Genomic DNA, 27,972 nt, shown 5'->3' with positions numbered 1-27,972 from the left:
CATGGGAAATAATAATTTAGAGTAGTGGTTCATCAGAGTAGTTATGAATTACTCTACTCTGTTTTGATCAGACCTTACCTTAAATACTGTGTCCAGTTCTGGGCACTACACTTAAAAAAGATCAGAAAAATTGGAACAGGCTCACAGGAGGACAACTAACATGTTCAGTGGACCAAAAATTACGCCATATGAAGAGAATGAAGGAACTGGGAAATGTTTAACCTTGAAAAACAACTGAGGGAAGAAATGAAGGATATCAAGATCTGTGTTCTCTCATTCCAAGGTATAAAATACAGAATAAGCAATTTAAATTGTAGAAAGGCAAATTCTAGTTGAATGCTACAAAAAAGCTTTCTAACAAAGCAGGTTGACAGAGAAATCAGTTACCCAGAGAGACGGTGAGCTCCCTTTCATTGAGTATATTCAAGTAGAGGCTAAAAGCTTTCTGTATGAAATGCTTTAATTTGCATTCCTGCTCTGAGCAGGAGACTGGACTTGATACTCCAGATTGCCTTTTCCAACCCTGTAACTCTATATAATGCACTACATATGTGCCTCAATGTATATACAGTATTAGGGAATCAAGTATTTATTTAAAAACAGACATAATTAACTACTGAGTATAAAGTGAAGATAATTATCAGTTCACGAGGCTTAAAAATTACAATGATACAATCACTGTAGGATTTTAGAAAAATTCACTGATTGCACTGTTTATTTTACAGTAATTGGGATTAGTCTACAAGTTAAGGCAAATATACTAATGCATTTGCTTTTCTTTTGAGGTTCTATTATAAAGATTACATAAAGTTTGCTCCAAAATTTCTAGGAAATGTTACTTGAAAAAAGTTAAGATGCTTGATAACAATATGTGAAATAACCAATACAATGCTTTACAGTAACATTATTCAAACATTTAGTGGCAATATTTAATCATTTTGAAACCATTTGTTTCAAATCAGCTTCAGACATTACAAAGGTAGTAAAATAAGAATGGCAACAATATTTAACACTAGCTTTAACAAAAACATAATTCTATTGGCTACTTTCACAAAAGAAAGACTCAGAACATTTGGTTTCTTGGACACTAAGAGTGTGCAGTGATTAAATTAATGTGAATATTTGTATGTAGCAAATATATTGTTGCTTCGTATAATTTGGAATTATTCTGATACTTTTTTTTTTTTTTGAAAAAAGGAACGTGTTTGTGTATCCTTTGTCAACAAATTTATCCACGAAGTTGTAAATATTAATTCAAAGTCGTAAACCCCAGTGGAGGGCAGCCCTTATTAACAGGATGACAGATTCTGGCTTATGTATCACCATTTAACACTGCCAGACAGCTCTGCAACAGCTGTAAATTGCCCTGTAGTAATGAAAAGAACACAGAGGTTACTGTTAATTTGTGATTTCCTCCTGTCCCAAACTAATATTATTATTAAAGATGCAAATCATTACAGGTAAATTGGCAAGACAGTATTTTATATACAGGCAGTTCCCAGGCTAAGAACGTCCAATTTACGGACATACTTATGAACAGGCTGCCTATTACTAAAAATGGCGGACAGTGTTCTCCTCCCTCGAGCTGATGAACCGCTGAAGCTGCACCTATGTTTTCATGAACCGCTGAAGCCACACATTTTTAATGTACAGCCTGTTTTCAGTGGTTCATGAAAACATTGTGTGGCTTTAACAGTTCGTTGGCTCGAGGAAGGAGAACGCCAGTCTGCCAATTTTAGTAATAGGCAGCCCATTCATAAATACAAGTTCTGGCTTACATATAAATTTGAGTTAAAAGACAGCCTTAGGAATGGAACATGTTCTTAATCCGTGGACTGCCTGGTAAACCCAATCTCAGTACAAATAGCACTGGGATTTAGTAGCTTCTGGACTTTCATAAAATGCTTTTTCAGTTACCCATTACTAACACTGGCGTGCTCAGTTGAAGTGCAGGTAGAAACAATTTGGCATTCTTTTTATAAATTGCAAATATTCTGTCAATGCCTCAATCTGGCACTGAAAACAATGAAACAATACAATAAAATAAAACATAAACTCAACACTTAAAACTCAATGTATCAGAATGTAAAGATTAAAATGTACAAGATTAAAAACAAATTTATTGGAATCATTCTCTGAGCACCCCCAATGATTTCACCACATTATTTCATTAGTGTCTGCCAGAATCCCAGGATTCCCAGCAACTGTCATATTGTTTCAGGCATTATCAAAATTAAAGCCCACATATCTGGAGAGTACTCAGGCTGGGGAAGTCTGAATGTAGTTATATTGATTTACTCACTAGGTTTATATGCTAATTTAGTCAAAGTTGATTCTGAGCTTTCAAAGATTTTTTTTAACAAAATAAAGAAGCTTGAAATTTAGAAGCTTAAACAACTGAAAAAATATAAAACAAATGGCAAAAAGTTGAAGAATTTAATTTAAGAAAGTTTTAAACAGACTAAGGGATCAGACAAATTTGGAATATTAGGACTTTTGCTTAGATTTTTGAAAAATTGAGTAAACAAAACAATATTTCAGTGAGATTACAAATTGTTTAGTCTACCAGGAAAGAGATTATTAGTGGAAAATTGAAAACAAAACAAAACCTGAGACATTGTGAATACAGAAATGGGCCATTAGAGGGAACTAAAACTCCAGGCAGGAAAAAGAAAAATGTTTCTATATTAAGACTGTTAGAAGCAAAAGAAAAGAATATAAAGTTGGCTTCTTTGATCAAGGCTAAAATATGGAATATTTTTATAAAAGTCTGGAAACCCTTTATGGACGTTTTGCCAACATTTGGACAGAAATGATGATTTTTGGATTTGTGAATGGATAAGGAGAGGGCTATGGGAAGAAGTGAAGCATGTATGTAATCTCATAGGGAGTGGGGAACTATTAATTTGTCTGTACTTGCTGCAAGGAAGATCAGAAATTGCTTCTTTAAATATTCCTTTTTTCTATCTTTCTTCTTTTCTCTTTTTCTTTTTTTTGCACTTTGTATTTCTTTTCTACAGTTAGTCCTCGCTTAACGATCACAATAGGGACTTGAAAATTAGTTGTTAAGCAGGGCGGTTGTTAAGCAAGTCACCACATGACCAGACCCAATTTTACAACCATTTTTATGATGGCTGTTAAGCGAATCACTGTGGTTGTTAAGTGAATCACATGGTCGTTAAGCAAATCCAGCTTCCCCAATGGATGTTTTTGCCAGAATTTGCTTAATGACCATGCGATTTGTTTAACAACGTGATTCGCTTAACAACCATCATTAAAAGGTTGCAAATCGCAATCACGCGACTGTGGGTGTGTCTATGTGTGTGACAGTTTGCAATGGTCATAAGTGAGAGTATAGGTAGTAAAGCATGTTTTCTGAGGCCATTGTAACTTTCGTTTTCTGAGGCCTCGTTAAACAAGGACTACCTGTATTTTGTTCTGATTTCAGTTTGTATTATCTTTTAGCATTGTTAAACTGTTTAATAAAAAGTATTTAAAAAAGGAAGCTTGAAATGAACTATTATAAAAAGACACATAAAAAACTATTACATGAGGAAGGCTGACGACGAGCGCTCTTGAACTGTGGCCTAACTTGAGATATGAATCTGAGCCAAATCACAATAGCAAACATTAATAATCCACTCTAAAAAAAATAGTTTAAGAGAAGTAACTGTATCTCTTTCTACTAAAACATCTATCTAAAGTATTTCACCGCTGCTACAAAAGCAACATGCCATCTTCCTTTTTCAAAAAAGGCATTTCTAGGTAATGAGCTCAAAAATGGAAAAAGCACACAAATTTGCTAATATAAAAGCAAATTATTATGGATGCAGATATAAGTGATGCCAGTGCTTCCATTAATTTCAATGGCACTTGTTGCTTCTATTATCTTAAAACTGATTCAGAAATAAATATTCTATACTAGAAGTAACCCTGAAATATTATTTCAAATTGAGATTGTTCATCCTTTGTCTTAAAAAAAAGGATATGGACAATCTATGTATCACTCATTATATTTAATTTCAATTTCAATTTTTTGGGTAGAGAATTTATTACATTAAGACATATTTTGTATTTTTTGGCTTCTAAAGTGCACAGTATTTAAATAACAAGAAACAATATTATAACCTTAGCATGTTTCAGTTCCAATTCGGCCAGTTCTACTAGATTCTTCCGGAATGCAGCAACTCTTCTAGTTTTAAAATCTATAAGTTCTGTGGGAAATGAAAAAGTTTGGCGTTTCAATTATAACATGTAACATTTAAGGGAATTCTGCCTAGGCCCAAACACAAACTTCAATTCAGAAACTTTTTTGTAAGTCTGATATATCAAGTCCAGTAATATTAGATCTAATAGCATTAAATCTAGTCAAGTGATTTTATGTAATTCATAAAGTCATCACAATTTTCTGAAACGGAAAGATTTTTCTAACCATGTTAGAATCTACAACCTTCATCATATTCAGATACTCTAGGATAAAGAATAAACTTATCTTTTAATTTAACTGGCTTGGCTTTTATAGCTACAATTGCCTACCAGTTTTCCTTCCTATTGAGAAGGATCTCAGATATTAACTAAGTGAATTTCTGGCAGGTAACAAGGTCAAACACTCAGTGAAGCCAAACTGATTTCAGTAACATTTTAAAAGCTTTGATTCTGCTAAACCAATCAATCAGCATTACAATGTCTGACTTACAAGGACAGTTTAACAAATGTATTCTATATAAAAGTATTCTCCTATAGTAATAAGTAGGAACCAATGAACAACTACTTGTTTTTTCAGGTGTTCAGTGCATAATTTTAAAAAAATAAAAGCAATCTCCATATCTTGCAGCACCTTAAAGGCTAATGAAGTATAAGCTTTTGTGGATTTCAGTCCATTTCATGATATGCTGCTACTAGTACATACAGAAGTATTGGATGGCAGGGGGGCTGGGAGTAAGGAGGAAATGTAAACAATGATATAAGAAGTAAATCAAATGCCAAAAAACAGATATTTCACTATTATTGTTCATTATAACCGTCCATATAGTCTGCATTTCCCGCTGAGTCTTTAGAAATTCACCCCTCAAAATGTGCATACAGATACATTCTTGTATTTCAAAAGACTTCCAACATGAACTGTAGCCCACAACAGATTACACCATAATTAACTTGCTAGCCTTTAAGATGCCATAAGACTTACTCCTCTGGAAATTAATATTGTAAAATTTAACAACTTCCAAGATTATTCCAGTACCCTGTTTTGCAGATTCAGATATTTTTTCAAATTTTTGACAGCAAAGTTGCTGAGTATTTTCAGCTTGCAGTACATCTTTGTTCTTTGCTCTTGCTTTGTCCAGTGCCTTGTTAGCATTTTCATAATCCACTAATGACCTTGATCTCCTATACAGAAGGTCCTGCAATAAATAATAAAATCCAGATGTATGTATTGACTCTGAAAGAATACTTTTTAAAAAGATTTATAAATTTATTTAACAGCTTACAAAACATGATCTAATATTACTCAAAATAGTATTATTTTTAATTCTATTATTAAGATAGCCATTTTACAAAGCCAAATAACTTTTTCCTATTGTGAAACTGAAGGCTCATTTCTTTAAGAGGAACTATAACAGAAAACAGGCAACTGCTGAAGTAACCAACTGAAAGAACCAATCATCCAGTCCTTTTTTAAAAAAACAAGTAACTGTAGCACATGAATGTTTCCGCGAGGTTTGTTTCATTTCCTGATCCTCACACACCTCCAAAATGAAGGGAATGTCTGATGTGAGTTTTTAACAAATATGGCTTAGTATAAGCCAGGGAATGGGAGCATCTAAACACTATTTTAGCAATATGTTTTGTTGATTCCAGCAGAGAAAATGCTATATCAAATATATATTGATGCCCAGGAGGACAGCCTTCTCTGCCGTTGCCCTTGCCCTCTGGAATATTCTCCCCCTAGAGGTACGGCAGGCCCCTACCCTCCCAGCTTTCTGGAAAGACCTGGCTCTGCCAGCTTGCATGGGGCAAGAAGAGTATTAACCATCCCTGGGGGCAGCTGGCGCCCTGATGACGTTCCCCAAGCCTAATACTCTCTAGTTACCACCAATCCTTGGAATAATTTCATTTATTTAGGACTGCTGTTTTATTGTATTTTTAATTAATATTGATGTTTTCTATAAACCACCCAGAGTCGTTTTTTAACGAGATGGGTGGTGATAAATTTGACATACAAATAAATATAAATATATAAATGGTTAGAAAGAAAAGTTGAATGGATTGTACATATTCATTTTAGATCATTAGCTAAACCATATAAAGTACTAGTTCCACTGAATTTTACTTTCTGAAACATTTTCAAGCCATTCTTCTATTGCAGCATCAAGTTCACAAGGTACTTTTTTAACCAGAAATTCAGTTCACCTTTGCAGCTTGTGATTCTCTTAGGTAGTATTTTAGAAGATCTGAGAGTTTAAGGTCCTCATCAGCAGACACACGGGCCTCTATTTTCTAAACAAGAAAAGCAAATCAGAAGTAATATGTTAGGTAATACAAACCATCTCCATTTATAGTGTCTCAATTACAAGCTCCTACTTTATTTTAAATAAATTAATTGAAATCAGACTTTTACAGAAGGCTACATCTTAAATGTCTGGTCACCACCAACTCAAAACATATATAGTGAAGCTAGAAAGGTTCAGAGGAGGCAACTAAGATGAGCAAGGAGCTGGAACAGTTTCCCTATGAGGTAGCTTGTAACATTTGGGGCTTTTTAGTCTAGAAAAGAGGCAAATAAGAGGGGACATGATTGAGGTGTATAAAATTATGCATGGTGAGGATAAAGTGGACAAGCTATTTTTCTGTTCCTAAAATACTAGAACCAGAGGTCACCCAATGAAATTGAATCCTGGAAGAATTAGGACAGACAAAAGGGAGAAAAAATTACCCAGCAGGTAAGTCAACTTCGGAATTCACTACTATGAGATGTGGTACTGGCTACCAGCTTGGCTGGCTTCAAAAAGAATTGGACCAATTCATGGAAGTCATGAGGATTAATAATTACTAGCCTTGATGGCAATGTGACTGCCTCTGAAGGCCATCTGCTGGGAGACTAGTGGGCTTCCTTTTGCAGTTGGTTGGCCACTCTGAGAACAAAATGCTGGACTACATGGGCCAGGAGTCCAGTCCAGGAAGGCACTGCTTATATGCTTATGAACAGGGACTGATTTTGTAATGGTATGTGGAAAAGACCTTGGGGGAATGGGCCCAGAGACGTTGCCCAGGGAAGTCAAAAAGAGACAGCATAGCCCACAGCTGGATAGTGGGCAGGACAAGAGGTTCAGAAGAGAACCCCCCCCCCCCCATTTCTCAGGCTGTAAAGGAGACAGGGGGAAAATTGTACTTTCAGATTTTTCCCTTCTCAGCCTGTACTTTTCCCATAGTAATGCATACTGTTAACCAGTATTAGTTGTTTCCAAAATGCCTCCTGTCCAAATCTCTGAAAACATTACTTAATTAACCAACGAACACAGACTATAACCACAGAAATACAAATAAAACAAGGACCTCAAACCAGAGAAAAATACCAAAATCTGAAGAACCGTGAGTCAGCCAAATTAAAATCTTGCAATTTTCATAATACATACCCTTGTTTTATCAAACAATTCAGATACTTTCAGGAAAAATCTGTAAATGAAAAGTAAATATAGTAAATGGTTTTCTGTGTCCTAGAAAAAAATAGTTTCTTTTATGGTGGATACTGCTCCATGCCAATAATTGCCTGGTGAACAACAAACAATAATATACACAGACTACTGAACAGTGTTAGCTATTCAATAGTTATCAAATTAACTTACTTAATATGTTTATAACAGGTCTGTTTCCTAGATATTCAAAATGGTATATACTGTTCTTTCTCTGCCCCCAATTTTATCTTTAATATATCCCGAAGTAATAGGCAGATACCAGTGCCAGTCATCCAGTGAGCTTTATAATTTGGAGAATACTGTGATCTCTCTAATCCCACTGTTAGACCCTTCAACTACATATTATAAACAGCATACCTAGATGTTCAGAACTATGTTCCTTCTCCTAAAGCTCTGAATTGGGAGGTTAGGGCTGGGGACTGAGGGCAACAGATGTCTGCCACCACTCTGTTCAGAATAAAATCCTTTGACCTGCAATATACCGATTTGGTTCTAAGTATCCCATATTGCCAGATTTACACAAGATCCATTTTGTAAAAGTATGACATTATTCCACTTGTTAGCTGCCAAATCACAACAGCATGCAGCCTTCACAAGTCAAAACTATCCAAACATTTCAAACAATTTATCGTTTTAATGTGTGACTGAAGCAAAAAATAATTAAATGCCTAACTGAAAAGTAAATCCTATTAGATACATTTAATTTTACATTTAATTCAAATCTTGTGTGTGTGTGCTGGCTCCACCACTGCTTTTTCAAATTCCAAATATGACTCCAAAAAGCTAAGTCCAGAAAAAAACGCTGTACCTTTGCCTAACAACAGGCTAGTAGAAAGATGTTGGGGTAGAGAAGATAAAAGTAGGCTTCTATTCAGAAAACCATTATATAGGAAACTTTCAAATGAAGCGTTTTGCTCTTACTGTGGGCAATGGCAAGCACAAAGCTTTAATTCTGAAGCTGCAGCTTGTTTTCATTTTACAAATTCTTTATACTGCTATTATTAATGTTAAAGACCAATGGGAAATGAAGCACACCAAACACAGTGTTCCTGTTTAAACCAATAATTTAGACCAAGGTGGCAATTGGTTCAGAATTGTTTCTAGTTTATTATCTTTTTTACATGGATGCTGTTATTTATTTGATTCTGGATACAATGAATCCCAAAGCATCTCATCGTCCTTATGTGAAACCTAAACGCTGGTCAGGAAGCCACAGTCTGGACAGAGCACGGTGAAACAGACTGACTCCAGGTTGGCAAAGGAGTGAGACAAGATTGTATACTCTCTCCTTAATTATTGAACCTACATGCTGAATACACACACACACACACACACACACACAGAGGGAGAGGGAGAGGGAGAGGGAGAGGGAGAGGGAGAGGGAGGGAGGCAGGATTGTAAGACAGTATGGTTTCAAAACTGGAGGAAGAAACTTCCATAACCTGTACTATGCTACTAACACTACTGACAGCTGAAAATACAAATGATCTGCAATTTTAGTAATGAAAGTCAAGGAGCATGGCATACAAAAAATAGCGAAGAAAACAAACAAATGGAACATATCACAAATCAACCTAAGACACAAACGATCAAGCTCAAATTATTATATTTTGGACATATTAAATGCTGGAAAGATGGAAGGAAAGAGAAAAAGAGGATATCCAGAGCAAGGTCTCACTGCCATGGTTCACAATTTGGGTGAGGTTCTTTTGTTGGAATGCAATTCATTTTCTCTAAACATGTTCCTCTTTAATGCCAGAAAGTTCAGGTTTTGTCTCATTTCTCAACAAAGCATTGTCCCAACAGCTTGCTGGATCATCCAGGTCATCTCTGACAAACTTCAAATGGGCAGCAATGTACTGTCAAGACAACAGTGGTTTTCATCCTACCATGCACACTACTTATGTTCAGTGTATTTTTTACAATGATATCAGGAATACTGACATCGAACAATGTAAGAGTGGCCTGCAGATCTTTTATCATTGCTCTGGGGTTCTTTGCAACCTCCCGAACTATCATATGTCTTCAGGTGACTTTGGTTGCTAGTTCATGAGCATTAACAAACCTTTTCTGAAGTTCCTCAAAAATCTTTTAATTGGGGCACAATTCACTTCTGTAAACCTTTGTGAAGAACAGATTCCAAGATGACAACCATGTAAGTCATATAAGGCTATGTAAGACTTTTAAATAAGTAACAAAGAAAGATTTTTTTTTTTTTAAATTGGAACATCACATCTGACTGTCATCTCACTAACTGGACCATCTGGCTCAATTTACTGCATTAAGATTATTCCAGAGTTTCACATACTTTTTCCAACAAAAACAGTGAATGTTCTCTCAAGATGTTCAATACAGACATGACACGGTATACTACTTTGGGTGATATTTGTTTAGTCAGGATTACAGGTAGTTATAGAAGTTTCACAACTGTAATTTTAGATTGGATAAGAAATCAATAAATTGGATGAATAGATTTTGAAAAAGGGAAAGCTTAAATATTGGAATCTTTATATTCTTTTATAGCCCTCTGGAATGAGGTTCCCCCCAAGATTTGAACAACCCCCACCCTACTGGTGTTTCAAAGGGCCCTGAAGACCTGGCTCTTCTCACCCAGGCCTATGATGAGCATGATTGAAGCCCCCCTTTCTTCTTTTTCTTTGTTCCCATCTGGGTTTGTTATCTCTGCCATCTTTGTTCTTTTTTGTTTTGTGTGGTTTTCTTGTTTTAATGTTTTTAACAATCTGTAAACCCTTAGAGTCACTGGGAGTCGGGCAGCATATAAATTTAATAAATTAGTAGTAGTAGTAGAGGTAGTAGTAGTAGTAGTAGTAGTAGTAGTAGTAGTAGGAACCGAAGACAGCAGAGCTCAAAACTGAGAGAAAAGCAAACTTTCTAGTCTAAGAGAACCAAGAGAGAAAAAATGGAGATTAGAGCTGGCCAGTGGGAAAAGAAAGCAGTGCTGCGATACAATAAGCTTCAAGCAGGCAGCAAAGACCAATATCTGAAGGACTGAGGAACAATTCAAATCATAAAACACTTGGGCATTCTGAATGATTCTATAAGTCATAAATAGCAAAAAAAAAAAAAAAAGCAGGAGCAGAGAAAGATTGCAGTACAGCATCTATTCCTAAATCAGAAAGTGTGGTCGGATTAGAACTTAGAGAAACCTATCCTGAAGAAAACTTACTGAGAGCTTATTATCCGGTAACATATCTCAATTATTTGAATGACAGTCAAGGAAATTTAATTCAAATTGATTTAAGCAGTCCCTATTATTTCAAAAATAATTTACAAAAGGAAATAAAAGTATACTACCCTTAATAAACATCTTAATTTTGCTTATTTTATAAGATTTTCCAGGTTAATCCTATGCCTATCACACAGGTATGAGACTATATAAATTCTTTAATGTACAGACAATTTATCTGATACCATAGCACTTTTAAAGACAACATTCCCCAAACATAAGATCTACTTGGGAAATCTTTTAAGAACTAAGGTAGGGATTTTCATAAAGCCAAGTGCAAAATTGAGAGAAAAATAGCTGGAATTACCACATGGTATGCACATCAATTTCAAAATATTCTAAATAGTGTCAGGTATCGCTCATATTACATAGGTAAGACATTCAAAATTCTGTGCTATAATTTCTTCAAGTTATGTAACTTTTGAAAGAGACTTACTTGCATATATCTGTAGAGTCCTGCGTTCCCAATGTATATAATGAAGAACCAATTCTATTGTAATCGTCTGCAACATCTGAAAAAGAAGAGGTTGTAGCATTAAATTCATTTTATATTGTTAGATTTTCTGTATTAATTAATTATATTTGTATATGATGTACATCCACAATTTTATGATTCATATCCCCAGGAATCCCATCTTCTTTAAAGTCACGTTTCCTAAATCTCAAACTTATTGGTAAGACCTAAATAAAAGTGCAGGCAGTATCTGTTTAGCATCAGAAAATTCTGCAAACACAGATAAAAAGGAACAAAACACTGTTTGTCTCTTTCCATATTTGAACTTAGTCCTAACCAATCAAATATTTATTGTTTGTACTTTTCCAAAATACATTTTATCCCTGTCATATATTCTACATTTACCAAATAAGATGTAATCTACAAATTAGTAACATTTTTGCAACTTAATATTACTTATGCTAATGCCCCAAAAATACCTCCTATGCATAAGCTAGCAACTTACTTTTGTGGGATCTTGTCATTTTATCAGACTTGAGAGACGAATCCTTGACACGGTTGTGGTATTCTACAAGGAATGTTCTTTCATGTTCAAAAAAATCATCTACATCCTGCATGCCAAGACAAATTGGAAGTAAGCAGAATAATTTTTAAGAGATGCAACTTACTTCTATTTTTATTGAACAAGTTAAAACGTAACTGCCTCAAGATAAACAAAGAAGATCCACTATAGAAACAGCAATTACATAACTGTAGTTACAGTGATGCTTAGAGAAGCAGTAATTCAACTATGGCAGCATTTCAACAGAATGATATTTAAAACATTTCTATGCCACTTCTTTTTCTAAAGCTCAGATAAATAAAAATTGCACCAGATGCAGCAATCCTAGTGAAATAGGATTACAGGCTTCAAAATTGCTCTCCAGTACAACTACTGACAGCTGGAATTTTTCAGCACATCTGGAGGACACCAAGTTGGGAAAAGCAGCAACAAACATTTTAATCCACCAAGCTGTATGATGTATAAGTACAGAATAGAAGATTATTCATATTTATATAAATATGCAAATATTATTATCCTTTCCTGTGTTTTCCTGTAGTTTCACTTCTAAAGATTTGGAGGGCCGAAATCTATTTTGCCTTATAGGAGTCATGCACTAATTACATGGTATAAATATGATACTTTTGAGTGACAATGTTTGGAAATATACCCACTGCATAGAAGGCTAGAGGAAATGGTAGAGGACAACTTTTAATGAATTAGTATTTTGTGACTGAACATGCCACTTGGTGAGAGTGCCCATAATATACCTTCAAAATTCTAAATGTTTCCACTGGCCTGTCAAAGTTGGGGATCCTTAGACTGAGACATGCCATTTAGTCCATATAATTTAAGCTGCAAGTATAAAATGAGAAAATTCTGAAATTATGATTACTTTGACAAGCATTTCAAGATTAGATGGACAGATCTCATATAGAAAAATGCTATGCATTTAAGCCATCTCTGCAGCAATCTAAGGGACTAAACAGGCCACAAGAATCATCCTGTAATTTCTATATCCAGAAGGACAGAGAGCAAGTTTCAATTTCTTCAGGAAAGCTAAAAGATCCAGCGCTGCCAGAGGATTCCTCACTCTAGCAAAGTCCCCCACAAACTCTTAACACTAGATATACTGCATGAACCATATGTTGTTTGGAAAGAGCTACTCTTCGTGTACAACAGTTGTGCGTAAATTACCTCTTGCAAATTATTTAAATTCATATCTTTGAATAACACTCAGAAAATGAGATACAATGGCTTTAAAATGGCTTAAAGATCACCTTTACTCCTGAAACAATGACACCATCTGCAGACTTAACCATGTTTTTAAAAAAGTCTTCAAGTTTCTCTTTCTTATTTTTTCCCCGTACACTCAACTGAAATAGAGAAATGCATAATGTAAGTTTACTTTTTTCAGTTCAGAGATATTTTTAAGTTATTTACCTCAGAGCAGTTCTCACAAAAGATAAACCAGAATGTCATCAATGTCATTTTCATTTCTACCTTTGTACTGTAATGTTTCATTCGCTACCCATTTACAGTGGATTTTGATGTGCTTCCTTTTCTCATTTATTAGATGTATTTCTAATATATCAAATTCCTTCCAGGAGGTCAAGGTAGCTTAATTGGCTAGTTCCCTTCATTTCACCCCACCACAACCTTGTGAGTAGGCTGGGCTGGGAAAAAGAGTGACTGGCTTAAAGTAAGTCAGCGAGTTTCGGTTATTGGGGGTGGAATTGGTGTCCCCAATCCATCACATTAACCACAACACAGCACTGATTTTTCTTTATTCAATATTTGTATATCTATTCTAATTTTGCATTCTGGTATATATTTTTCAGGTTTTTGGGTGCCAATAGTGTTCTTCATTCTAATACTTGCAATTTGCTATGAGTAAAAACTGGCTATCTAAAAATATTATTAATGTTACATCCAAGTAAATAGGACAACACTTATTTCAGCAGATGGCTAGGCCAGAAAATTAACATGGTTTTTAAGTTCACATTAAACATTTTAGAGGTACTTGTATATTTGTACTGCATTCTGACTACTTTTCACAAAGCATGTATTCTTCTAGATGGCTGAAATATTTCAACAAAAAATTAATATATTATATAAAACAAAGTCATATTTTTTAAAATGCATGACCACTTTAAAAAGTCATTATCATTGCTGATGGACCAAGGTCTATCTAGTGTAGCCTTCTCCAAACTGAGCATCCAACCACGTATCTGTGGATTCTTAGGATTGTGCAGCCATCATGGAAGGTTGATCAAACATTTTACTTCTTCATGGCTAAAGAGATGTTTCTGGAAAACCCAGTACCAGAGTACAGAGGCAACTGCCTTCTCCTCTGGCTGCTTACCAGCAACTGATAAACAGAAACAGCATATTCCTGAGTATATTATATGACTAGCAATCATTAATCTATGTAATCCTACTTTTAGAAGCAGTAAACTAGTAGCCATCACCATATTCAATAACAACTCTCAAATTTTAAATATATATTGGTGAAGCAGCACTTTATCTTGAATTTACTGCTAATCAATGTTATTAGATGATCCCAAGTTCTAGAATTTGAAAAAAAAAAAAGTTTATTAACTTTCTCTTGATTGTGCATATGTTAAACCTCTGGCAAGTCCTGCTGTAGAATAAATGCTTCAAGTGCATATAAAAATGCTTCAACCCTATCATCTGGCTGTTCCTTTCTGTACATTTTTACTAAAACAATATCCTTTGAAATGAGTTCAGCAGAAATGTTCATTTCAAATGTGATTTCTCAGTAGGTATCAGAAAGAAGTATAGTATAGAGAAGTATAGAGTATACAGAAGCTATAGCTGGTTCAAAATGCAGCGGCACAGACAATCTTGGGTGCCCCAAGGGTTTGCTGTGGGAGCTGCACTGGGTCCCAGATTGCTTCTGGGTCCAATTCAAGGTGCTGGTAATCACCTTTTAAGCCCTACATGGCATGGGTCCAGGCTACCTGAGGGTCCATCTTACCCCCATCATATCGACCCATCCCACCTGGTCAGGCAGAGAGGGCATGTTACAGACCCTGTCAGTGAGAGAATGTCAGTTGGCAGGGCCCAGGAGGAGAGCCTTCTCTGCCATTGCCCCTGCCCTCTGGAATATTCTCCTCCCAGAAGTGCAGCTAGCCCCTTCCTTCCTGGCTTTCTAGAAAGAACTGAAGACCTGGTTCTGCCAGCTTGCATGGGACAAGAAGAGTTTTAACCAACCCTGGGGGTGGCTGGTGCCCTAATGACATTCCCTGAGCCTAATACTCTCTAGTTACCATCAGTTATCTTGGAAGGTACTTAATAATCATTTAGGATAAATTGTTAAATTGTTATATTGTATTTTTAATTAATATTTATCTTTCTGTAAACCGCCCAGTCGTTTCTTAATGAGATGGGTGGTGATAAATTTGATATATAAATATAAATAAACAGTACTAGCCATTTATAGTTGATTCTCATTATTCATGGTAGTTACGTTCTATAAAGTTGCCGCAAACAGTGAATTGGTGAATACTGATCCTCAGCTGGGAATGCACATGTTGGGCAACTTAAATTTTTCCCCACTCTGCACATGTCCATGAATGAATGCGAAAACGCCGCGAATACTGATTTTGGGGTTACAAATAAACTTTATCAAGTAGGCAAATTCACAAACATGGAATCTGCAAATAATAAGGATCAACAGTATTTCAAATTCTTCATAATAATACCCAATGAGGCATTTTCTCTTTTTGTCATGTCCACATAACTATTATGACTCAAAACCCTTTTTTTTTTTAACCTGGAAAATCACAAAGTTAGAAATCCCCCTCCCCAATGAAATCCCTTGTTTATACCAACTTTCACTTGCTGTTTTATTACCAGTTCTCCCAATCTGAGAAACCATTTTGGAGCTCTCACATTAACCTTGCATTAATGTGGGGAAAAAACATCAAAATGAAAATTACACGCTTCCAATTTTAGTGCTAGCAATTCCTGTATTTCCTCATGGAACTGTACTCCTCGCTTTCCTTTACTAGAAGAACTGTCCATGTTTTCCTTCTCTTCATCTCTTGCATTTTAACCTCTATAATTCCTAAGTTGGTTCCTGTTATTCCTTATCAAAATTTGATCCCTGTAAGGAACATATCCAACACTTTTTAGAACTGCCATATCCTCTAGATCATGGTTTGTTCAAAAGATCTATTTAACAAGACAAGAAGTCTCACTGCAGAGATCATGCTGTTCTTCCTTTGTTTTTAGATGCTAACTTTATCCATCATATTCACATTTTTTAAGGGAGAATTTATTTCTACATCTTATATTGAATTTTATTACAGCAAAGAGCCTGATAACATTCTTAAGTGAATACAATGCACTACAATTTTTCAATATTAAGAATATATCCTGCTTTCTGGGTAAGCGCAGACTGCTTTTGTTATATATTTCAGTACTCACATCCTGATTATATTCCAAGAAGACATGGAAATTTAAATCCTTTCTCAAAATGGGATGAGCAGCTACACGACATAAGAAGACTTCATGCATGGCTACTGTCTTCTTGAAGATTGCCAAGTACTCCCTTTATATGAAGAAAAGTGATATGATTTTGTAAATAGCATTTCTACATGAAAAGCAATAGATTTCAACTAAATGCTGCAGTTAGTTGCATTTAATTAAAACAAATAAAATTAAATTTAAATAATCAAATTAAAGAGGAATTTTGAATAGGCTAATAGAAAGACCACCAATTCTTTGTTATTTATTGTAATGAGCCAGCACCTAGACAAGTCATATTTTCTGCATATCCTTCTTATATGCCACATTCAAAAATATTGTTTATAGAAAAGGGAACTGAAGGAAAGTTTCCATTCTGTTAAGTTCTCACCCTCCTCTAACAGCTGGGAGGATAAACATAAAATGATATCCAACTAGTGTCCCTTTGCTGGCAGAAGGCATTGCTCAGCAGAATGAGGAAGGAGGTGATTTCTGTCCATTTTTCCTCTTTTCAGTACCTCCGCAACCCTCTCCTATAAGGGTACAGGGTCAGATTAATGACCAAATATCACTTTCTTCCCTATTCTGACAATAATGAAAGCTAGTTGGATATCCCCTAAATTACCTTCATAAATGAAATAATTAAAAGTGAAAGAAGTCAAAAGCAGAATCAATGAAAGAAATAGCATGCTGCAACTGGCATAAATCTAGCTCAACCTTCTTTAATACGTTTGTCTATAAAATAGCAGAACTTCTAGAATTCTCAGAAAAGGTTATGCTGGCTGGGGCATTCTGTAAGTGGAAGTCTACACACTTGGAGAGCAACCAAGCTGGGAAAGCTAGATTAAACTAAATTACAAGATGCCTTAAAAAGATGCATCAAGCAAGCAAAACAAATGCTACTAAATTAGCTTAACTATTTTAAAATGATTGTCATAATCATAAATTTCCAGGTATGCAGAAATTAAAAATGCATACATATTTGGTTTTGCTTGTTATATACAAAACATAGGACACTGATCTCTTACAAGGAAACAATTTGCATTCTCAGCCCATTATGTAACTTATGCAGGAAAACAAACCATCTCCTTTTAAAATGGAACAATTTAATTTTCCTCCTCATTCCACAAATGGTGAATTCACTAGGCATCCATTAACTTCTGCCTTCTCTGGCATATACATATGGGCTTAAAAATTTTGTGCACTGTAGTATGAGAAAAAAAATGAAAGATCCTCTCTGTTTAGAAGCTACCTGTTACTGACATTTTCCAAACCACACACATGTAAAAGTTCTGAGGAGAGGATGTCAGTATTCCCTAGCATTGTACTTGCAAAATTCTTCACTGTTAACAAAGTATGTTATACAAGGAGAACACAGCAGAGGGCAAGAAAAGACTAAAGCAGCCTTCACAGTAAAAGTATTTGACATCACACCTTTACAGTTCGTTTTGGACAAACTATAGACTGTACAGAGGCTACAGTATTAAAAAGCAACCACGTAAGAAATCATATTTCATAATATCTCAACAAGAAAACCCAGTCGATTGCAACCCTAATCTACCATTTCGTTGGATAGATGTAAGGCTAAGCATAATGCACAGAATTCCCAGAGAAAATTGTTATTCAGGACTATTTATTTATCACATAAAAAGTTACTACTACTCTCTCCCTCTTTTCTTCCCCAAATCTTCCATTATTTTAACATAGGTAAGATATTATTTCAGCAAATATGCCAGTCTGACTGAAACTAGAAAGATTCGGAGCTGGAAATATAAAAAAACCTATGCACATACGCTTCTAATTCTTGCTTCATCTTGGTAAATTCTTCCTTAGTCATCGATCCTTCTCCTTCACCAAGCTTCTGCAATTTTTCTCTTGAAGCATCAAAGTCAGGCCTTGGTGGCGCTGGTGGTATCTATCAAATGAGTTGATCAGGTTTATTTTTAAATCTTTTCCACCGTGAAAACACTTTGGATAAGCATACAATAAACCATGTAAGACTATTAACACAGCCTCTTGCCTTATATTGTCCAATGCATTTGGATGAAAACTAATGTTACCTCATTAACAATTTATCTACGCATACTGCTTCAGCATTCTGTTTTAAAATACTTCTTTCAATAATACTTTAAGATGCCATGTCTCTTAAAGTTGAGACACAGTATCTTAACTTAATCATAAGTTAACGCTTATGAAAGTTCATAATATTATGAAAAGGGCATACTTTAAAATGTATGCTCTATCTGTTATAAATCCATATGGGGAACTTTAAATTAGAAATTCTTTCAAGCAGTTCTGAATAAAAGCATTCAAAATCAAGTATGATTATTGGAAAGTTTAAATTAGAATCAAATATCTTTAAAAAAAAGATCATGGAAGTTTAATCCCTAGCCATTCAATGGTTTATTTGCAATATATAAAACAACAAATCTGGCTAACAATTTGTAAACAACAATATTTTCTTCATAATGACCTCACTGAGAAAGTACTATGAAATGTGTAGTATTATCCTCCCATAAAATTATCTTTGTACTATACTGTGTAGTAGCATAAGACTGGTCAAGTGCTAGACCCAGGAATGTGTGTCATCCTCTTCATCTGGCTTTGAGAATGATCAGGCCTTCCTCACTGCAAGAGCAGATACTGTACTTTTATTCTGGGAAAATAATTTTTGAGAAGCCTCTAATATCTCTTAGGGCAAACTTTATGTGTGCTTCTGGTAGAACACATGTCACACCTCTGCTTTGCAAGCTGCATTGGTTACCAGTTTGTTTCTGGGTCCAATTCAAGGTGCTGGTGTTGACGTTTAAAGCCTTTCAGGCATGGCAGGTTATGTGAGGGACCACCTCTCACTGATTTCATTTGCCTGTCCTACCAGATCCAGCAGAGAGGGCATGTTACGGGTTCTGACACCTGGGAGCTCCATTTGATGGGCTCCAAGCAGCGGGCCTTTTCTGCTGTGGCACCCACACTGTGGAATCTTCTTCCCCCTGAGGTGAGGTTAGCCTTGTCACTGTTGAGCTTCCGGCAATTTCCTCAAGACTTGGTTGTACAGCTAGCCTGGGGACCCCAGGGGATGGGTGATCTAGTGAGGTGGCTCCATTATTTTTAACATTCCTTTGCCTATTATTTTCTGTTTTAATTTGTTTTTTTATATTTTCCAGAGTTGCTTGGAAAAGTGAGATGGGTGGCTAATAAATTGTGTAAGTAAATAAAAATAAATAAAGTTTGTTGTACTTATCACTTATAAATCAGAAGTGAAATATTAAGATATGGAAAGATCCTGGGTTAAGCAGAAAAAAGGCTGATGCACTGAGTGGAAAATTAAAGTAAGAATTGCATCCTGGAATTCTTTCAAACATCTGGTTTCATTAAGTTCAGAAGAATAAAATTTTATGAAATACTCTGTGGTGCAAGCCTTCAACAGGAAGTATAGGAGCAACATCTGCTACTATCAGATCCTCTTCTTACAGTTCTTTGGAAAATAACCACTTACAATGTAGCCCGCATAATCTTCATTCTCAACAAAGGAATCATGAAGCCAGATAAACTCTTCATGTTGTCTGACAACTGAAAATTCGTTTTGTTTAAAATTTGGTAAAGAACTCTGTAGAACAAAATGGAAGGAATGAAATAGTAAGTGCATTACCTTACATTAGTACAAAAACAATGCAAATATCTCTTCAGTTATAAAGTATTATGCCTCAGAAACAACAGATTCAGAAACAGGCCATTCAAAGCAGAAAATAATTAAACAGATATGGGGGTAAAAAAGAACATGGAAATCTAGCAGCAAGTTTGATATCCACGCCCCTGCCCATAGCAATATATAATCCTTTGCTCATGTATATTAAATATTTTCACAGAAAAAAAGTGTATTATCACCCTATTCCTGCATTAAGACATTTTACATTTAGTTAAAACTACTGAAAGCAACAAGATTAACATCAAACTATTATACAGTGAAACTCCATTTTTAGGATCAACAGAAACATGAAATCTCAATGCAACAGAAATATGAAATTAATTGCAATACGTTGCAATTGGCATTACATCATGCCAATGACAACATTTACATAAAGTTATTAAGTGAAGTATATACATGATACAAATAACCAATAATCTGAAATTTCATAATGTCTCAATTTACTGGACTTCTGGTTATGCTAGACACTGAAACCACCCCCCGCAACTGCTTCATTAAAATGAGATCTCACCATATTTAATCTTTAACATGGTAAGCTTTACTTACTCTTTTTTTAAATCAATTATGTTATAAATAAAAAGCAATCTCAAGGATTACCTTTGTATGAACAGTGAATTTGACTTTGTCCCTTTCACTAAGAGCATCTGAAATGTCCACTTGCAAAGCAGCATCAGTTTGCAGATCTACAGTAACTGCTCTAAGCTGAAAAGGGAAAATTGATTAGTAAGAGACATAAAAGATTATTAGAATCTTATTGGATTTTGATTTACTTTACTGCACTTTAGTTCAGAAATAACCACACAATATACTTATAAAACATTACAGACCAGAGGGAATGACAGTGATAACACAAATCAGCATATATTTTACAAGTTTTAGCTGATATAAAATGGGACTTCTGTTAAGAATGCTTTTTAAACCATTAAAAAAAAAACACTCAGAAATCATCTGCTGATTTGGAAATGACTCAGTGTTTCCTTGATACTGATTACAGCAGAAGTTAGGAACCTTTTTCAGCCAAATTGCTGAATTAGCATCAGGCAAACATACTGGTTGCTACACAATGACAATAAGATTTCTCCCATTACAAACAACTAAATGTTGAAAACTGAAATGTACTAACACACATCAGAGTCCACATAACAAGCAATTCAAATATTAATTATGCTAAAATTACAAATGCTTACATGAATACAAATATTTTTGCTTGACATCTAAAGAATAATTACATATATAGTGGCCAGATTCCTTTTAAAGGGCAGGATTCATAGCTAAAATAGTAATGTTTATAAGTTAGATTAAATATTACATATTTGTTATTATTCTTAAAGGTTTACAGCATATTATTAGCTGCCATGAGATTTTAAGTTTTAGAATATTAAACACAAAAGAGATACAAATTTTAACAGAACTCTTAACTCAAGTTTTATTTTTCAGTTCTTGGTTTTGTAACTGCCACTCCTGCCTTGGAATAAAATATTTCACTGCATAAATTCCCAACATATATTTTTAAGACGGAAAAGTATTTAGATGCCTTACAAAAGGAAGATGTGTCCTCTTCTTCTAAAACAATAAAATGCAAGCAGTGTTTCATGAGCAACGTGTAGCCTTTGTGGGTGTCCACAAACTCTTTCCACTCCCAATTAAGTTCGGTTACAGATTCTGGCACTAATTTTCAGAAGACCTTGTTGCCTTCAAGGCCATAATGGATCAGATGCTCTTGCTTCTGTACTGTATGGCCCGCAATGTTTGAAAAAGTCTTAGATCACACGTGGGAGGTCCACAGACAATCTGCAATGCCTTTGGCTCAGCTGACTGCAGGTAGTTCTATCCCCTCCTAAATGCCACCACTTTTCAACAGTTCCTGCTCTTACTACTGCCACTCTTGCTGTCCCTTCCCCTCAAGAGGAAGCACACATTCAGTTTAGGGATTAAAGGTGTAGGGCTACATTCATATTAGATATTAAAATAATTAAGGGAAATGTAATACTTACATTTTAAAAGAGCTTAAACTACAATTTAAAAAAAAACTGATTCAATTTGACACAAAATTACAGAGTGTAACTTAAGCTTCTAATAACAATCTCCAGAATTAGGACCTCAGCTTCTTTCTCCTTTTAAATGAAATGTACATTCAAACTTACAGTACAATTGAAGCTCCAAAGTCCTGCAACTTTTAAATAACACGTAAAGCTTTGTGCTGCATATATATGCAAATATCTCTATTATCTTGCCCACACCTTTCAGTAACCACTAAGAATTTTTTCCTTCAAAAATAATGTTAATACATTAATCAGGCTTGACATTTTACTCTATGTGAGCTTTTTTCTGATCAAGCAGACAAGCTTTATCTATCATTCTCATCATGTATCAGATGATGCAACAAAATATTTACCTAATAACATCCCAACAAAGCATTTCACAAGGGCATAATTTTGTCAGCTGCAATTATAGTAACCTAATGTTAACCTGGTACTACCCATTCTTTAAAAAAATACTTACTGCTTAGGATCAGTTGGCAAGCATCAGAAAGCACCACTCTAAATAGAAGCGCACTGTCTTCAAGAGGCATCTAAATACTTTATCAATTGCTGTTCAGATATTGAATATTTTATAGCCGTAACACTAGAACAGCAATATGAGAGCCGTGCACTGATTTTGAAAAACATTTCAATGCACCTCAAAGGAAAAAGATTATGGTACCAAATTTTTGCACTTATTTTCTGTTGACAATAGCAAAAAAAATCAGGAAGTTAGATAGGGAGACAAAAATGACTTCTCTCTAAACTACCAAGAATTGGGATCAGGTTCTCAAAATGATACCAAATATAATAGTACTACAGTAAATCTGCCAAGTAAGAAAGCCAGGCCAAGTATTTCTATCATTATCTGTAAATGCTAACAATACTTTTATTCATACAGCTCTAATTACATACTTCTAGCAACAAGTTTAGAGACAGCTAAATAGTCATGCCAGCCTTCCTCAACATGGTGCTCTTCATATATGATAGACTTCAGTTTCTAGAATTGCCCTTTTTCAAGATGGCAATTAACTATACTTGTGTTCCCCATTACCTTGAACACAAAGCTATTTTAAAAAGAACAGTCCTACTGGATTACTCCAAAGGTCTAGTTAATTCACCTGTTTATTTCAACCAGATAAGTGCACTAGTGTAACTGCATCTTTTTGCTTATATTACCCAGCAACTATTATTGAGAAAAAATGTACAGCCAATATGACTTATGGAGTTAAAGTACAATCCTATGCACAATTACACAGATGTTTTACTGAATTCAGATTATTTTACCATCAGATACATATGCATGGGATTGCAACCTAATCCTCTATCAATTTGTTCAAGTCACTTTAAAATAGTCCAACCTTATCCAGGCATATAGAGAATGGATTAGCCATCTATATTATAACTACATCTAGTTGGAAAAACTTTTGCACTTCAGGGCCAATTACTAGTAGAACATATATTCTAAATCACATATTAAATTCTACAAATATTTACATTTCCATGTAGGAAATCACATTCACTGTAGTTAAACATCAGTGTTATGCCTTTGCAAGTGAAAATTCTAAATTATTTATCAGCAGTGTGTAACTCTGTGATAGAGAACTTGAGATCAAACCACAATCTTCTTCAAAGTATAATATTACCTTAATTACTTCAAGCTTAAGAGAAAACAGAACTGGAGAAAATAACCAACTAGACAATGCAGTGTCTCCATTTCATGTATGGGTTCACTTTTGAACTTGCAGGATTTTTTTTTTTTAACCAGAATTCCCAAATCCATTACCTGGAGCCTATATAAAACGTATGTCCTAAATCACTTTGAATTCATTTTTTAAAATAACAGTTAAATGGAATGCACTTTCTCTTTCAAAAAAAGCTCTCTTCATTTCAGAATTATAATTTAGGACAGGCTATCATTTTCATGTAGTGCTTGCAAAACAATTGGGAATCAGGAACCCAGGCTAATCTACTGCCAATCACCTGCAATCCACTAGCATATCTAGCTTCTGCTCTTCTGACAAACAGAATTTTATAGTGAACAGGGAGAGAATCAAGAACTATCACTGTAAGTAGTCCAATTTTGCCTAGCTGATTATTTTAAGGCAAAAATTCACCTTAACTAGTTGATAGTCTAGTTCTACAACTTGATATTTCTTTCTATAATGTTCTCTTAAAAGTAATATAAATTCTCTAAAATATTTGACTATCATTGATTCTATGAGTCTTGCAATGAACACCATACAATTTCCTTACTACAGTCAAAGAAATAATACAGGTAGTCCTCAATTTATAACTGTTCATTTAACAACCGTTCAAAGCTATGATGGCGCCAAAAAAAGTGGCTTATGACCGGTCTTCACACATATGACCACTGCAGCATCCCCATAGTCATGTGATCAAATTTTGGGCACTTGGCAACCAGCATGTATTTATGATGGTTGCAGCATCCTGGGGTCATGTGATCACCATTTACGACCTTCCCAGGGGGCTTCCAACAACAAAAGTCACTGGGGAAAGCCAGATTTGCTTAATGACCATGGCAAAAAAGTACATAAAAGCAGGCGTGACTCACTTAATGATTGTATCACTTAGCGATGGAAGCTCCAGTCCCAATTGTGGTCATAAGTTGAGGAATACCTGTACTTAGAATGCTAGCTATAGAACAGGAGCCCAACTAAGGTATAACTCCCAAATCATAATTAAATAGTCTGAGTGACCTGGGGAAGCAACAGTTCTCACCTAAGGTGACTGGCAGGACTATTGCAAGGATAAAATGGGAAAGAAGAGAACTCACTATGAATTATTTTATTACTTTGAGGTGCTCATTGGAAAATTAAGAAGCCATACAAGGGCTATGCAACAGATTAAACCAAAAGCTATGGTACACAAATGGCTAAGCCAAAATCAAACAAATCACATTATGATAGTCTAAAGTATGAAATAAACCATCAGGTTAAGCGTCTTTTGCTTCAACATGTTATGGGAAGACATTTACTATAGTTTCTTAACCGTGGTCTGTGATTTAGAGTAATTAGATAAGCTCATTTCACAAAATTGACCAAAGACAAAGGAAATCACTATTACTCTTGGAACTACAGAAACATTTACACCCTCACAGCCAAACACATTACAGGAGGAAACGAGTATTCTGGTTGCTCTTCAGGGAATTACAGCCATTCTTGATGCAGTCGTTATTAATTTTTAGTCTGACTTCACAAACCTTAGAGAAAAAATCCCGAAGAACTGGCGTCCAGCAAATAAGCCTTATCAACGAGTCAAAGCGGGGCCCAGAGCAAGGACCGCGGCCCATGCCTGGTTCCGCAAGACGAGGCTGCCAGGAAAAGGCCCCCGCCCCCCTCGCAGCCCAGCTCCTCCGCCCAGCAGCTCCGAGGGGGCTCAATCGTGAGCGGGCCCCCCTCGCAGACCCGTCCGCCCACCCAGCGCCCCTATCAGCCGGGGAGAACCGCCCCCCCCCGCCCACGATCTGCAAAGGCAGCACTTACGCCTCGGTCCTCCTCGGAAAGGAAATCTGGGCCGTCGTCCGAGCCTTCCTGTCCCGAGCAAGGGCGGTGGCGGGACGCGAGGTGTTGGAGGCAACCCCGAGAGGAGAGGAAGAGAGAACAAAGCGACACAGCGGTTAGTGGCGAGCCGGCCTCCAGCGCAGCCTCGTCGGCCAGCCCTTGCCCTCAGCTCCCCAGGCACCTACCATCATGGCTGCTCCCAGCCCTTCTTCGGCCTCGCGAGCGCCAGCCTAGCCCGCCCGTCCACCCGCCCAGACCGAAGGGGCGGGTTTAAGGCAGGGGCGGGGGCTGCGGTGCCAAAAAACGGCAGGAGGGGGCGTCCGCGGGAGCGTTACGAGCTCGGCGCCTTTCCTGGGAAGGGAATTGGGCTCATTCAGACGTCGCGTGGGAAAGGCTGGTTTGTTAGTTGAGGGGACGCCGCGTTTGATAAAGCAGCGACATTGCGGCTTGTGCTCCTGAGATCTTTCCAGGAGCTGAACTACGAATCTCTGCAAGGGTTTGCAGCAGACGAGACTCCGGGGGGGCCCCCGAGGGCAAACGACCACTTCCCGATTTTAACTTGGTGCATTTGAGACGATGCGGAAAGTGGCTGTGCTCTGTCAGTAAGCTCGCGTCTGAATGCACACGGGGTTTATGTCGCGTACTGGGTGTGCTGCAGAGGATCGGGAGGCCAGAGGAGGCGACGAGGGAGAGGAAAACACAGCCGCCACAGCTAGTTCGTTCCGCTGCCGCTGCATCCCCTTACGGCTACTTCAAGGAAATGCACTTTTCAGAAACAAATTACATCTCAACCCTAAATTATGTGTTTAGATCAAAGCAGAATCCTTGAAATTTGCCCTGATCAAATTATTGGGCTTGTTTCAGAGAAAATGGCTTGGAGCCCAAAATGCCTTGTGGAAGAGGCCAGGAACTTCTGCTTCAGGAAGATGGAAGTCAGGTCGAGCTCAGATCCTGTTTTCTTTATGATAATATGGCAGTGATTTGTCCCCTTGTTCTAAGACTTCCTTTGACTTTTCAATCTAGCCCACAGTCCTGAGATTTCTGAGTGCTCCAAGTATTCACCAGGCTCCAACCCTTTTTTTTTTTTTTGAAACTGGCCAGGGTTGGCTGATTTATCTTAATTTCACAGCCTGCTGCAAGTCTTGGTCCTTCTTTTCATGACATTGTGAAGAGCCTCTGGCCCTCAAGAACAGCCTGGGATAGGGGCTTCTGCTGAAGAGGAGCAGACAGCTTGATTGCAGGAGTGGAGTTCGACTCATCTGTTTCTCAATCCAAACCACTATGTTTAGGATGAAACATACAATTTCTCTTTCAGACACATGTTCCCCCACACACACTTATTTGTACAGCCCCCCCCCCCAGTGTTTTACCTAGGTTCAAATCAGGTTTGGCATCAGTAAGCAGTGTCCTTAGACAGATACCAGGATCCTTGCACATCCTTGTATCCTGTGCCAGCTCTGATTTCTGCCTGCCTTTAGGCAAGGGAAAACTTATTTTTCCTATGCTATACAATGACTGACCAACCAGATCGGGTTTGCCACAATATAAATCCCCACAATGTCCCAGATTGGCATCATATCAGGAATGTAGGGGAAACTATGTTTCAGCTTTAACAGATACGATCAGGTCTTCCCTGGACCACTTTTGCTGTTGTTGACTCTGATCCATTTTTGCCTCTTTTATGTTAGCTTCCTCAGGAACTCCAACCTATATGGGAAGAGGCCCTTCAAATGTAGAACCCTGTTACTATAACTGCAGTAATATCCAGGATTTTTTTTCTTGCTGTATTAAGTTCTATCATTTATTTATTACACTATTCTTTTAGACCACAACTCTTCAGAAAGCTCCCAGTGCATTAAAACAATAAAAGCAATACATAAAACAACAATAAGTAAAGCACACACATACCAGCATCCAGTAAAGGTAACAATGTAAGAATTAAAAGCCCCAAGACACAATTCAGCCTTCACTGTCTTCTTAAATGGCAGAACAGTGGGCACCATGTGGATTTCTAAGTGTAAGGAATTCCAAAGAGAAAACTATGCCATTTTTAAAAATCTTGCTATAGAGATCTTTTATATATATACATATACTATGTCAAGCCTTTCATTCTTCTTGTTTTATAGCTAATCTAAGACAAAAATGAGAGGCTTAACATAGTATATGTATATGGAGAGTCAATTGATAATTCAAAAAAAGTTGTGCTACCTTTATGTCCATATCTTATGCAAAGAACATCAGCTTCAAGTCATGTGCAGATATTGCTTGAATAGGGCTTCTGCTTCTTCCTTAGT

At 36.4% G+C, this 27,972-nt stretch overlaps 1 protein-coding gene across 1 annotated transcript; it reads right to left on the bottom strand.

The window, feature by feature from the left end:
• Positions 1-697: 697 nt before the first annotated feature.
• Positions 698-27,972, bottom strand: SNX6 (sorting nexin 6). The gene is made up of 15 exons (XM_007431097.4): positions 27,887-27,972; positions 25,864-26,957; positions 25,661-25,708; positions 20,731-20,835; positions 19,924-20,034; positions 18,221-18,342; positions 16,389-16,512; positions 13,214-13,309; positions 11,898-12,003; positions 11,375-11,450; positions 7,632-7,671; positions 6,409-6,495; positions 5,240-5,399; positions 4,129-4,214; positions 698-1,366 (listed from the first exon to the last, which is right to left on the bottom strand). Exons 2-15 carry the CDS (start codon positions 25,867-25,869, stop codon positions 1,313-1,315), a joined length of 1,221 nt encoding a protein of 406 aa, XP_007431159.1. The 5' UTR covers positions 25,870-26,957; positions 27,887-27,972; the 3' UTR covers positions 698-1,312.

The sequence above is a fragment of the Python bivittatus genome, unplaced genomic scaffold (genome assembly GCF_059951505.1).
Source record: "Python bivittatus isolate LINGU-HERP-01145 unplaced genomic scaffold, Pbiv_v1 ctg000480_np1212, whole genome shotgun sequence".
NCBI lineage: Eukaryota > Metazoa > Chordata > Lepidosauria > Squamata > Pythonidae > Python > Python bivittatus.
Note: the sequence above shows the minus strand (reverse complement) of the source record. Positions and strands in the feature narration are given on the sequence as shown.